This window comes from Oncorhynchus mykiss, chromosome 14 (assembly GCF_057628025.1).
Source record: "Oncorhynchus mykiss isolate SJ-2025 chromosome 14, ASM5762802v1, whole genome shotgun sequence".
Lineage (NCBI taxonomy): Eukaryota > Metazoa > Chordata > Actinopteri > Salmoniformes > Salmonidae > Oncorhynchus > Oncorhynchus mykiss.
Window position 1 is genome coordinate 29,689,092 of NC_143035.1, and position 15,114 is coordinate 29,704,205.

General features: G+C 46.5%; 1 protein-coding gene across 1 annotated transcript in view; it reads left to right on the plus strand.

The window, feature by feature from the left end:
• The window catches only part of LOC110504380 (teneurin-2), a 139,017-nt gene extending 124,312 nt beyond the window's left edge, over positions 1-14,705 (plus strand). The window contains 9 exon segments of the mRNA XM_090198124.1: positions 3,714-3,949; positions 4,153-4,449; positions 5,497-6,054; positions 8,226-8,495; positions 8,846-9,256; positions 9,921-10,031; positions 10,289-10,556; positions 10,875-11,005; positions 11,319-14,705. Coding sequence (XP_090054250.1) covers positions 3,714-3,949; positions 4,153-4,449; positions 5,497-6,054; positions 8,226-8,495; positions 8,846-9,256; positions 9,921-10,031; positions 10,289-10,556; positions 10,875-11,005; positions 11,319-12,056 — 3,020 coding nt within the window. The 3' untranslated portion in view covers positions 12,057-14,705.
• Positions 14,706-15,114: the final 409 nt, after the last annotated feature.

Consider the following 15,114-nt stretch of genomic DNA (forward strand, 5'->3'; position numbering starts at 1 on the left):
CTGTCTCACCCCAGGCCCTGTGGGAAGGAATGTGTGTGTTTTTGCCAATTTTAACCACACACTTGTTGTTTGTGTACATGGGTATTATAATGTCGTATGTTTTTCGCCCAACAGCATTTTCCATCAATTTGTATAGCAGACCCTCATGCCAAATTGAGTCCAAGGCTTTTTTTAAATCAACAAAGCATGAGAAGACTTTGACTTTGTTTTGGTTTGTTTGTTTGTCAATTAGGGTGTGCAGGGTGAATACATGGTCTGTTGTCCAATCATTTGGTAAAAAGCCAATTTGACATTTGCTCAGCACATTGTTTTCACTGAGGAAATGTATGAGTCTGCTGTTAATGATAATGCAGAGGATTTTCCCAAGGTTGCTGTTGACGCATATCCCACGGAAGTTTTTGGTGTCAAATTTGTCTCCACTTTTGTGGATTGGGGTGATAAGTCCTTGGTTCCAAATATTGGGGAAGATGCCAGAGCTAAGGATGACATTAAAGAGTTTTAATATAGCCCATTGGAATTTGTTGTCTGTAGATTTGATCATTTCATTGAGGATACCATCAACACCACAGGCCTTTTGGGGTTGGAGGGTTTTTATTTTGTCCTGTAGTTCATTCCAGGTAATTAGAGAATCCAGTGGGTTCTGGTAGTCTTTAATAGTTGATTCTAAGATTTGTATTTGATCATGTATATGTTTTTTCTGTTTGTCCTTTGTTATAGAGCCAAAAAGATTGGAAAAGTAAGAACCCATTCATCTCAGTTTTGGATAGATCATTCTTCGTGTTGTTGTTAACCACCAGAAGTGGTTAGTCTATGGATTCTTCAATTACATTGAGCTGATTTCTGACGTGCTGTTCCTTCTTTTTCTGTAGTGTATTTCTGTATTGTCTTCCTCATCTCTCTCTCTCCCTCCATTTTCATCACAAATACATTTTTCAGATAGAGAGAGAGGGTAGTCTACTGCAGAGTTGACAGAAAGCCATCTCTGTGTGTTTGAAGTGTTGGTAAAACGCTGCCTGGAGGTTTATAGCAAATTGGCTTCATGGATTACTGCCGTTTATGGTGGTGGAGGCTCAACGGCTGTGTGTGTATGTGTGTCTGTGTGTATGTGTGTCTGTGTGTTTGCGTGCATGCAAGTGTGTGTGTGTGTGTGTGTGTGCGCGTTTGAATTTTCACATGCGCATGTGTGTGTGCATGCAACAGTGCGTGTGTGTGTATGATCCCCTGCCTTTTAAAAATTAAATAAAAGACTCTTCCGCTGCGTCGGCCAGACAATCACTGTTATCTTATCTTCAATCACGTTGTTGTTATCAGGCTGCTGTTCTTTATGCCTCCGATAGAGAAGAAGAATGGGCCCTCAATACCCCTGTCACTTTCCAGAGGCTACGCCACATCAGACACTGTCTTTCCAGAGGCTACGCCACATCAGACACTGTCTTTCCAGAGTCTACGCCACATCAGACACTGTCTTTCCAGAGTCTACGCCACATCAGACACTGTCTTTCCAGAGTCTACGCCACATCAGACACTGTCTTTCCAGAGTCTACGCCACATCAGACACTGTCTTTCCAGAGGCTACGCCACATCAGACACTGTCTTTCCAGAGGCTACGCCACATCAGACACTGTCTTTCCAGAGTCTACGCCACATCAGACACAGTCTTTCCAGAGTCTACGCCACATCAGACACTGTCTTTCCAGAGTCTACGCCACATCAGACACTGTCTTTCCAGAGTCTACGCCACATCAGACACTGTCTTTCCAGAGTCTACGCCACATCAGACACTGTCTTTCCAGAGGCTACGCCACATCAGACACTGTCTTTCCAGAGTCTACGCCACATCAGACACAGTCTTTCCAGAGTCTACGCCACATCAGACACTGTCTTTCCAGAGTCTACGCCACATCAGACACTGTCTTTCCAGAGGCTACGCCACATCAGACACAGTCTTCCAGAGTCTACGCCACATCAGACACAGTCTTTCCAGAGTCTACGCCACATCAGACACTGTCTTTCCAGAGTCTACGCCACATCAGACACGGTCTTTCCAGAGTCTACGCCACATCAGACACGGTCTTTCCAGAGTCTACGCCACATCAGACACGGTCTTTCCAGAGGCTACGCCACATCAGACACTGTCTTTCCAGAGGCTACGCCACATCAGACACTGTCTTTCCAGAGTCTACGCCACATCAGACACAGTCTTTCCAGAGGCTACGCCACATCAGACACTGTCTTTCCAGAGGCTACGCCACATCAGACACTGTCTTTCCAGAGTCTACGCCACATCAGACACAGTCTTTCCAGAGGCTACGCCACATCAGACACTGTCTTTCCAGAGTCTACGCCACATCAGACACTGTCTTTCCAGAGGCTACGCCACATCAGACACTGTCTTTCCAGAGTCTACGCCACATCAGACACTGTCTTTCCAGAGTCTACGCCACATCAGACACTGTCTTTCCAGAGTCTACGCCACATCAGACACTGTCTTTCCAGAGTCTACGCCACATCAGACACTGTCTTTCCAGAGGCTACGCCACATCAGACACTGTCTTTCCAGAGGCTACGCCACATCAGACACAGTCTTTCCAGAGTCTACGCCACATCAGACACTGTCTTTCCAGAGTCTACGCCACATCAGACACGGTCTTTCCAGAGTCTACGCCACATCAGACACGGTCTTTCCAGAGTCTACGCCACATCAGACACGGTCTTTCCAGAGGCTACGCCACATCAGACACTGTCTTTCCAGAGGCTACGCCACATCAGACACTGTCTTTCCAGAGTCTACGCCACATCAGACACAGTCTTTCCAGAGGCTACGCCACATCAGACACTGTCTTTCCAGAGTCTACGCCACATCAGACACTGTCTTTCCAGAGTCTACGCCACATCAGACACAGTCTTTCCAGAGGCTACGCCACATCAGACACTGTCTTTCCAGAGTCTACGCCACATCAGACACTGTCTTTCCAGAGGCTACGCCACATCAGACACTGTCTTTCCAGAGTCTACGCCACATCAGACACTGTCTTTCCAGAGTCTACGCCACATCAGACACTGTCTTTCCAGAGTCTACGCCACATCAGACACTGTCTTTCCAGAGTCTACGCCACATCAGACACTGTCTTTCCAGAGTCTACGCCACATCAGACACTGTCTTTCCAGAGGCTACGCCATATCAGACACTGTCTTTCCAGAGTCTACGCCACATCAGACACAGTCTTTCCAGAGGCTACGCCACATCAGACACTGTCTTTCCAGAGTCTACGCCACATCAGACACTGTCTTTCCAGAGTCTACGCCACATCAGACACTGTCTTTCCAGAGGCTACGCCACATCAGACACTGTTTTGTGTATATGTGTGTGGGTGTTTGAGTGGGGGATAGAAACGCTGAATTGACAGAGTGCCAGAGTATTCATTTAGCAAGCTGTTCTATCGACCAGACGCAAATCTACTTTCATTATGGTTCATTCTGAGCGTGGAGTTTGCTGATCAGAAACGATACTGACAAGTTGCCAAACGTATCATACAACAAACTGTTTGTTTTTTTTGTTCAGGGAAGGAATTATATTTGTGAAAGGCAACAGAAATCCATTTCAATTTAATCTGCGATTTGATCTTTTTTTCAGCATAACACAGGAAGATGCCAGCAGAGAAGCCAACTCATATGACTCCCTTCTCTCTCCTTGTCCCTATCACCCCCTACAGACCAGGTGAGGAACAGCTACCAACTGTGTAACAACGGCACCCTGCGGGTGATGTATGCCAATGGGATGGGCATCAGCTTCCACACTGAGCCCCACATCCTGGCCGGCTCGGTCAGTCCTACAATCGGCCGTAGGAACATCACACTACCCACAGACAACGGACTCAACTCCATCGAGTGGCGGCTCCGCAAGGAACAGACCAAGGGGAAGGTCACTGTTTTTGGCAGGAAGCTAAGGGTGAGCTGAGAACCTCACTTCCTTTCTGTGTGTAATTTAGTCATTAGAGCTGACATCACTTACTCTATGTGAAAAGATGACTTCACTTACTCAGTCTACAGAGATTACATCGCTGACTATGTGTAAAGATGACGTCACTCTGCCTACAGAGATGACATCACTTACTCTGTGTAAAGATGACATCACTCTCTATCTTCTTCCAGGCACATGGCCGTAACCTCCTCTCCATCGACTTTGACCGCAACACTCGGACGGAGAAGATCTATGACGACCACCGCAAGTTCACGCTCCGCATCATGTACGACTCGCAGGGCCGGCCCGCCATGTGGTTGCCTAGCAGCAGCCTGGCAGTGGTGAACGTGTCGTATTCGACCACGGGTCAGCTGGTGGGGCTGCAGAGGGGCAGTATGAGCGAGAAGACAGAGTTTGACCCTCAGGGACGTATTCTGTCACGGTCGTTCATAGACGGCAAGGTGTGGAGCTATAGTTATCTGGATAAGGTGAGGACATAGTACTGTCTGGTACTGTTACTGCTACTACTACTGGTACTGGTACTGGTACTGCTACTGCTACTGCTACTGCTACTGCTACTGTTACTGCTACTGTTACTGTTATGATCTGTGTGGAGCTATAGTTATCTGGATAAGGTGAGGACATAGTACTGTCTGGTACTGGTACGGCTAATGGTACTGTACTGTTACTGCTACTGTTACTGTACTGTTACTGCTACTGCTACTGTTACTGCTACTGTTACTGCTACTGGTACTGCTACTGTTACTGCTACTGTTACTGCTACTGGTACTGGTACTGTACTGGTACTGCTACTGTTACTGCTACTGTTACTGCTACTGTTATGATCTGTGTGGAGCTATAGTTATCTGGATAAGGTGAGGACATAGTACTGTCTGGTACTGGTACGGCTAATGGTACTGCTACTGTTACTGGTACTGGTACTATTACTGTTATGATCTGTGTGGAGCTACAGCTACCAGGATAAGGTGAGGACATAGTACTGCTACTGGTACTGTTACTGCTACTGGTACTGCTACTGTTACTGCTACTGCTACTGGTACTGCTACTGGTACTGTTACTGCTACTGTTACTGCTACTGCTACTGGTACTGGTACTGTTACTGTTATGATCTGTGTGGAGCTACAGCTACCAGGATAAGGTGAGGACATAGTACTGCTACTGGTACTGTTACTGGTACTGGTACTGTTACTGGTACTGCTACTGTTACTGCTACTGGTACTGTTACTGGTACTGTTACTGGTACTGCTACTGCTACTGTTACTGTTACTGGTACTGCTATTGTTACTGGTACTGCTATTGTTACTGGTACTTGTACTGTTGATCTTATCTGTGTGGAGCTATAGCTACCTAGATAAAGTGAAGGCATCATAGCACCTGTGAGACATTACCTACTGTACAGGCAGCAGGAATAGCAATGACAAGCTGATTGAGAGAAATGAAAAGTGCATTAAATGATGCTAGTGATGATGACTTATGTTCCTTCTCCACTTCTTTCCTTCTTTCTCTCTCTCCAGTCCATGGTCCTTCTCCTACAGAGCCAGAGACAGTACATATTTGAGTTTGACACCTCGGGGCGCATCACAGCCGTCACCATGCCTAGTGTAGCCCGCCACACCATGTTCACCCACGTCTCTATCGGTTACATCCGCAACACCTACAACCCTCCAGAGAGCAACGCCTCCATCATCCACGACTTCACCGAAGACGGCCGCCCTAAGGCCACCCACTACCTCGGCACCGGTCGACGTGTCCTCTACAAGTATGGCAAGCTGGCCAAGCTAGCTGAGATCCTCTACGACAGCACCACTGTGACGTTCGGTTACGACGAGACGGCTGGGGTTCTGAAGATGGTGAACTTACAGAGCGGCGGGTTCTCCTGTACAATACGTTACCGTAAGATGGGTCCGTTGATCGACAAGCAGATCTACCGGTTCAGTGAGGAGGGGATGGTGAATGCTAGGTTTGACTACACGTACCACGACAACAGCTTCCGTATCGCTAGTATGAAGCCAGTCATCAGTGAGACTCCTCTGCCTGTGGACCTCTACCGCTATGACGAGATCTCTGGAAAGGTGGGTAGATGACTACACTACTAACCCTAACCCTAGCTCCAGCCTCAACCCTAATCCTAGCTCCAGCCTCAACCCTAACACTAGCTCCAGCCTCAACCCTAACACTAGCTCCAGCCTCAACCCTAACACTAGCTCCAGCCTCAACCCTAACACTAGCTCCAGCCTCAACCCTAACACTAGCTCCAGCCTCAACCCTAACACTAGCTCCAGCCTCAACCCTAACCCTAGCTCCAGTGACAACCCTAACACTAGCTCCATTCTCAAGCCTGACACTAGCTCCAGCACCAGCCTCAACCCTGACACTAGCTCCAGCCTCAACCCTAACACTAGCTCCAGCCTCAACCCTAACACTAGCACCAGCCTCAACCCTAACACTAGCTTCAGCACCAGCCTCAAGGCTGACACTAGCTCCAGCCTCAAGCCTGACACTAGCTCCAGCACCAGCCTCAAGCCTGACACTAGCTCCAACACCAGCCTCAACCCTAACAATAGCACCAGCCTCAACCCTAACACTAGCTCCAGCACCAGCCTTAAGGCTGACACTAGCACCAGCCTCAACCCTGACACTAGCACCAGCCTCAAACCTAACACTAGCTCCAGATCCAGACTCAACCCTGACACTAGCACCAGCCTCAAACCTAACACTAGCTCCAGCCTCAACCCTAACACTAGCTCCAGCCTCAACGCTAACCCTAGCTCCAGTGACAACCCTAACACTAGCTCCATTCTCAAGCCTGACACTAGCTCCAGCACCAGCCTCAACACTGACACTAGCACCATCCTCAACCCTAACACTAGCTCCAGCCTCAACCCTGACACTAGCTCCAGCCTCAAGCCTGACACTAGCTCCAGCACCAGCCTCAAGCCTGACACTAGCTCCAACACCAGCCTCAACCCTGACACTAGCTCCAGCCTCAACCCTAACACTAGCAACAGCCTGAACCCTAACACTAGCTCCAGCACCAGCCTCAAGGCTGACACTAGCACCAGCCTCAACCCTGACACTAGCACCAGCCTCAAACCTAACACTAGCTCCAGCTCCAGCCTGAACCCTAACACTAGCTCCACCCTCAACCCTAACACCAGCTCCACCCTCAACCCTCAATCCTAACACCAGCTCCAGCCTCAACCCTAACACTAGCACCAGCCTCAACCCTGACACTAGCACCATCCTCAACCCTAACACTACCTCCAGCCTCAACCCTGACACTAGCTCCATCCTCAACCCTGACACTAGCTCCAGCTCCAGCCTCAACCCTAACACTAGCTCCAGCTCCAGCCTCAACCCTGACACTAGCTCCAGCCTCAACCCTAACACTAGCTCCAGCTCGATCCTGAACCCTAACACTAGCTCCAGCTCCAGCCTGAACCCTAACACTAGCTCCAGCTCCAGCCTGAACCCTATCACTAGCTCCACCCTCAACCCTAACACTAGCTCCACCCTCAACCCTAACACCAGCTCCACCCTCAACCCTCAACCCTAACACCAGCTCCAGCCTCAACCCTAACACTAGCTCCAGCCTCAACCCTAACACTAGCTCCAGCCTCAACCCTAACACTAGCTCCAGCTCCAGCCTCAAAGCTTTTTTTGTGGTGCTCCCGAGTGGTGCAGCGGTCTAAGGCGCTGCATCTCAGTGCTAGAGGCATCACTACAGACCCTGGTTTGATTCCAGTCTATATCACAACCGGCTGTGATCGGGAGTCCCATAGGGCGGTGCACAATTGACCCAGCGTCGTTCGGGTTAAGGTTTGGCCAGGGTAGGCTGTCATTGTAAGTAAGAATTTGTTCTTTACTGACTTGCCTAGTTAAATAAAGGTGAAATAAAATAAAAACCCTAACCCTAGCTTCAACCTCAACCCTAACTCCAGCCACAACCTCAACGCTAACTCCAGCCACAACCTCAACGCTAACTCCAGCCTCAACCTCAACGCTAACTCCAGCCTCAACCTCAACGCTAACTCCAGCCACAACCTCAACCCTAACTCCAGCCACAACCTCAACCCTAACTCCAGCCACAACCTCAACCCTAACTCCAGCCACAACCAAACCCCTTGCAGGATGACAGCTACAGTTGATAGATTGAGCATAAATCACCTATACTGGATTAAAGTGGGACCTAGACCCTCTGTACAATAGTTTACTTAACTCGTAACTCTTATCTTGGCTACAGGTGGAACACTTTGGGAAGTTTGGTGTGATCTACTATGACATCAACCAGATCATCACCACGGCTGTGATGACCCTCAGCAAGCACTTTGACACCCACGGGCGCATCAAGGAGGTGCAGTACGAGATCTTCAGGTCACTGATGTACTGGATGACGGTGCAGTACGACAGTATGGGACGGGTGGTGAAGCGAGAGCTGAAGATAGGACCATACGCCAACACAACACAGTATCGCTATGAGTATGACGGGGACGGACAGCTCAGCGGGGTGAAGGTAGGAGATTTGACCTTACCAGTGAGATACTAGTCCTGCAGTAGTTGAGCACCAAATCACAATCCTAGAAGATTACTACAGACCACTTCCTGAAATACTTGATTAAATGTTGTTGTTCTTTGCAAATACACACAGTATGGTCTTCCTTTTCACTTCAGTTTTTGACTTTCCTATGTTGACTTACCTGACTTTAAGCCCTTGGCTTCTATAAGGAGCATAGGCCATTGATTCTGCTACGCACCTGTGCTATTAAACAGTTGACTTCAGGTGTGTTTTTAAAGAGTTGACTTATTAAAGAGTTGACTTCAGGTGTGGTATTAAAGAGTTATTTTCATTGTCTCTGCCTCCAGGTGAATGACTGGTCCACGTGGCGCTACAGCTACGACCTGAATGGTAACCTGCACCTCCTCAACCCCGGGAACAGCGCCCGCCTCACGCCGCTCCGCTACGACCTCCGAGACCGCATCACGCGCCTGGGTGACGTGCAGTACCATCTGGATGAGGATGGCTTCCTGAGCCAGCGAGGCTCGGATGTCTTCGACTACAACTCCAAGGGCCAGCTCCTCAGAGCATATAGCAAGCTCCCGGGAGGCTGGAGCGTCCAGTACCATTATGACGGACTGGGAAGGAGAGTGTCCACTAGGACCAGTCTGGGACAACACCTCCAGTTCTTCTACGCTGATCTGAACCACCCGGCAAGAGTCACACATATATTTAACCACTCCAGCTCAGATATCGCTTCACTGTACTATGACTTGCAGGTAGGCTACAAGATTATTAGAGAAAAGTGTGTTCATCTACAGACTACATGTGATAAATACTGTTCATCGTGATTGTGTTATGACTTTGTTATTGTTGTGATATAACCACGTTTTTGTGATGCTATCATTACGTTATGGTGACGTGACTGTGAGTTATGGTGACTGTGAGTTATGGTGACGTGACTGTGAGTTATGGTGACGTGTCTGTGAGTTATGGTGACGTGTCTGTGAGTTATGGTGACGTGACTGTGAGTTATGGTGACGTGTCTGTGAGTTATGGTGACTGTGAGTTATGGTGACGTGACTGTGAGTTATGGTGACGTGACTGTGAGTTATGGTGACGTGACTGTGAGTTATGGTGACGTGACTGTGAGTTATGGTGACGTGACTGTGAGTTATGGTGACGTGACTGTGAGTTATGGTGACGTGTCTGACTGTGAGTTATGGTGACGTGTCTGACTGTGAGTTATGGTGACGTGTCTGTCTGTGAGTTATGGTGACGTGTCTGTCTGTGAGTTATGGTGACGTGTCTGCCTGTGAGTTATGGTGGCGTGTCTGTCTGTGAGTTATGGTGACTGTCTGCGAGTTATGGTGACTGTCTGCGAGTTATGGTGACGTGACTGTCTGTGAGTTATGGTGTAAAGCCCGTACTGTTTCCCCTCAGGGTCATCTGTTTGCTATGGAGGTGAGTAGTGGAGAGGAGTATTACATCGCCTCAGACAACACAGGAACACCACTGGCTGTCTTCAGCAGCAATGGACAGATGATCAAACAGGTAATCAGGATGACAGTAATAATAATACTATTAATGATTATTTTTGCTGCATGATTGTTAAATATCTCAAGGCCCGTTATCTACATAAGAAAAGATAAATTGGTACTTGATGTCCAGAAAGGTACATTTGATTGTTCAAATTAAAAATACAAAAACTGATCAAATAAACCAACTTTGTCTTTCCTAATTGCCCCAGAGGGGATAAAGTTGTAGTGAATTGAAGTGAAACATGCGTCTGTGTTTGTTGTGACCTCCAGGTACAGTACACAGCGTACGGGGAGGTGTACCTGGACTCTAACCCAGAGTTCCAGCTGGTGGTTGGGTTCCATGGTGGTCTCTATGACACCCTGACCAAGCTGGTCCACTTCACCCAGAGGGACTATGACGTCCTGGCAGGCCGCTGGACCTCGCCAGACTATGCCAGCTGGCCCAAGATCGGCAAGGACCCTGCACCCTTCAACCTGTATATGTTCAAGAACAACAACCCCCTCAGCGACGTGTTGGACATCAACAACTACGTCACAGGTAGAGCGTCTTTGGATCCTTGAAAAGCGCTTTAGAAAACAGATGCATTATTGTTATTACAGGTAAAGGAGAGAGAGCTGAGTGGGGGCGTTGTGTTATCATCGTCACTGTGTACTGTAGTTCTCTCTGTTTTTTTGTCATTTAGATTCGAGGAACATCCCAAAAAATACCAACAATATTTCACTACACTTGAAATATGTTCCCTACTACTACGCAGATTATTATAGCATTTTCAAACTTCTTAACATTTTCTAATATTTCTATGACTTGCTAGCTGTATTAAAACTATTTTTTTACTGTGATGTCTTTGCTCCCCAGACGTGAAGAGTTGGCTGGTGATGTTTGGTTTCCAGCTCAGTAACATCATTCCAGGGTTCCCCCGTCACACCCTCTACTTCGTGGAGCCTCCCTACGAGCTGCAGGCCAGCAAGGACTGTGAAAACGGACAGGTGAGAAGTTCCTGGGACAGCCTACAGCTCCATTGTACTGATTCTATGTTAACCAGAATCCGAAACATACTGTCTGCGAGCTAAATGAGGCCTGCTATTACAGAGAAACGGTCCTCTCTCTTTCTCTCAGAGCCGGATGAGACATTGAAGATACTGTGGGATCACTAATATGAACCTTCAATGATTACAATGAAATCTGGACATCAATAGATGAGAATAGCTGTAAACCAAACAGTATAAGTGTATCCTCGTCTGCAATGTTCTGGTTGACCAGTGACCTTTAACCTCTCTTCTACCCCTGTCTCTCCTGTAGCTGATAACGGGGGTGCAGCAGGCAGCGGAGCGCCACAACCAGGCCTTCATGGCCCTGGAGGGACGGCTCCTTAACAAGGACCCCCGCGACCGCCGCGACAAGCCCGGACACTGGTTCGGCACATCAACGCCCATCATCGGCCTGGGAGTGATGCTAGCGCTGAAGGAAGGACGTGTGGTGGCGGCAGTTAGCTCCATGGCAACCGACGACAGCCGCAAAGTGTCCTTAGTCCTCAATGGTGCCATCTACCTGGACGGAACGCACTACACGCAGGCCGGACATGACTGTCACTTCTTCGTTAAAGTCGGTTCGGCCGATAGTGATTTACTGGCGCTGGGGCTGACCAACGGACGCAAGGCACTGGACAGCGGGATCAACGTGACTGTGAGCGGGAGGTCGCGGCGCGGCGCCACAGTGGAGTTTGCGGTGCCGTCGTTAGCCCTCAGCGTGCGGTATGGGCTAGCGCTGGACGTGGTGGATGAGGAGAGGGTGAGGCTGCTGGAACTAGCCCGGCAGAGGGCCCTGGCTGGGGCCTGGCTGAGGGAGCGGCAGAGGGCCAAGGATGGGAAGGAGGGGAACCGGCTGTGGACGGAGGGAGAGAAGCAACAGCTGCTGACCGCGGGGAGGGTACAGGGGTATGATGGGTATTATGTTTTACCCGTGGAACAGTACCCAGAACTGGCTGACAGCAGCACCAACATCCAGTTCCTGAGACAGAACGAGATGGGCAAGAGGTAACAGCCCTCCTGGACTGGGATGGAGGACTGGCTGACTCTTTCTCTCTCACTGACTCTCCTCCCCTTCTCCTCCTCATCCCTTTCATCTTCTCACCCTAGTTACTAGTTCCTTCCTCTCTTCGCTCCCCCTACCTTCTCCCCCTTTCCTCTCCAACCCCGCAGAAAATAAACCAACAAATGGGGTTTCTCACTGAACGCTGCAGGGACTTTTGAAAAGAAGAATATACTAAACTTTTTTTGTTGTTACTTTTATTGCCAAGGGTAAAACATCTAACATTTAGACAGAAGTTAATTTATTTGTTGTTGAAAACAAACTGTGGAGAAAGGCACTCATGAACCTTGAAAAACAAACTGTTGCTTAATAACTAAGATTCCCGTTTTTAAAAAAGAAATCGATATTTTCACCAATATTTTTGGGGACTTTGAGGGCGTAATGACAGACTCTGAACTGATGGTGGCGCTGTGTTGTGCTGGGTGCTCTGGTAAGGGCCTGCACCTGAAATTAACTTGTAGATCAAAGGGACCAATAGGGAGGCAGAGCCACCACAGGGCCCAGCGAATCACAACACTGATCAGAAGAGAAGATCAGCAACAAGCACCGCAGCGTCACTTACACGGAGTAAAACTACTTGTCATCAGTCTCAGGCCTCCCATTCTCCACCACAAAACTGTTCTCAGCTATTGCAGCAACATATTCTAGCAACCAATACTCACACCACTGAGATCCTTTAACTCATAAAGACTTCAAACAAAATAACTTTTGTTCTTTAAACTTTAAAGACACAAAGTTGGAGGGGAAAAAAATATTGTGAAAATGTATCAGAATGTGTCCATATGTGTCAGACTACTACACTACAGTTCAGACGACTACACTACAGTTCAGACTACTATACTGCAGTTCAGACTACTATACTGCAGTTCAGACTACTATACTACAGTTCAGACGACTACACTACAGTTCAGACTACTATACTGCAGTTCAGACTACTATACTGCAGTTCAGACTACTATACTGCAGTTCAGACTACTATACTACAGTTCAGACTACTATACTGCAGTTCAGACTACTACACTACAGTTCAGACTACTATACTACAGATCAGACTACTATACTGCAGTTCAGACTACTATACTGCAGTTCAGACTACTATACTACAGTTCAGATTACTATACTACAGTTCACACTACGATACAATTGTTTACTTCATTCATTGGTTCAGACTACTACACTACAGTTCAGACTACTACACTACAGTTCAGACTACTATACTAAAGTTCAGACTACTATACTGCAGTTCAGACTACTATACTGCAGTTCAGACTACTATACTACAGTTCAGACTACTATACTACAGATCAGACTACTATACTGCAGTTCAGACTACTATACTACAGTTCAGACTACTGCAGTTCAGACTACTATACTGCAGTTCAGACTACTATACTGCAGTTCAGACTACTATACTGCAGTTCAGACTACTATACTGCAGTTCAGACTACTATACTGCAGTTCAGACTACTATACTACAGTTCAGACTACTATACTACAGTTCAGACTACTATACTGCAGTTCAGACTACTATACTGCAGTTCAGACTACTATACTACAGTTCAGACTACTATACTACAGTTCACACTACGATACAATTGTTTACTTCATTCATTGGTTCAGACTACTACACTACAGTTCAGACTACTACACTACAGTTCAGACTACTATACTAAAGTTCAGACTACCATACTACAGTTCAGACTACTATACTACAGTTCAGGGTGTTACGTATAGTAGCGGTAGAAGCAGTAGTTGTGTATGTTTCAGTCGCAGTAGAATTGTGAAACTTTCACCAAGGCACTTCTGTACAGAAACAATGTAAAAACACCTACCATACACTTAGTCCAGAATACATACAGAACTAGTATTATCAAAAGCTATTTATATTATTTTATTATTTGTACATGTATTTATTATTCGTAGTACTAAATGACAATCATGAAGGGAGTCACTAGTTTATCGAATTTTATTTTGTAAAATATGTAAGAAATATTCAATGTTTTTTTTTTTTGTATTCATTTAAACATTTGCTCCCAGAGCAAATAATAGTCACACTCCAAAATAGTTTATGTAAGAAAGTGTTTTTTTTTTAAACAATTTATAATTTAAATGAAGTCTTTAAAACTGTGAAACCTGTTTTTTGGAAATCTATCTGGATGTACAGTGTATAGACTTACCTTAATGCAGCAGCACAGTAGAATATTGTTCAGAATATCCCGTTTTACATTTCTAATGAGGAAGTGGCTTGTAATGTGCTAACCTTTAGCTGGTATTACCTACTCTAGAGTTGTGTGACTCTAATCATATCTATTATCCCAATATCTACAATATCAATCCCCAGTTTGTTGTTTTCCAATGTTATTGGTTTTGTTTTGATGCAGAGATATTGCTGTTCTAGATCCCAAAAAGCGTAGAAGCGGATTGATTCATGTCACTGTGAAGAGGCTCGTTAAGTACTGGATGTCATAATGTACCAAATCACTATTATTGATTTAATAATAATAATAACAACAACAAGAAAGGAATAACAATGATTCTTACACACTGAAAAGAGACTCTTCTGAGAAACTTATCAATAAAAAGTCATTGTTTACTTCACTCATTGGCGTCGAGTTTTATTTTCCTCTTTACTGGGGGCCCATACTCGCAAACATGATCAAATAAAATGTTATTGGTCACATACACTTGATTAGCAGATGTTATTACGGGTGTAGTGAAATACTTGTGCTTCTAGCTCCGACAGTGCAGTAATATCTAACAAATTACACAACATATACACACAAATCTAAGTAGGAATGAATTAAGACTATATACATATGGACGAGTGATGTCAGAGCAGAACGGACTAAGATACAGTAGAATAGTATAGAATACAGTAGAATATTATAGAATACAGTACATATGAGATGAGTAATGCCAGATGTAAACATTATTAAGTGAATGAGATACCGTAGAATAGTATAGAAAACAGTATATACACACGAGATGAGTAATGCCAGATGTAAAC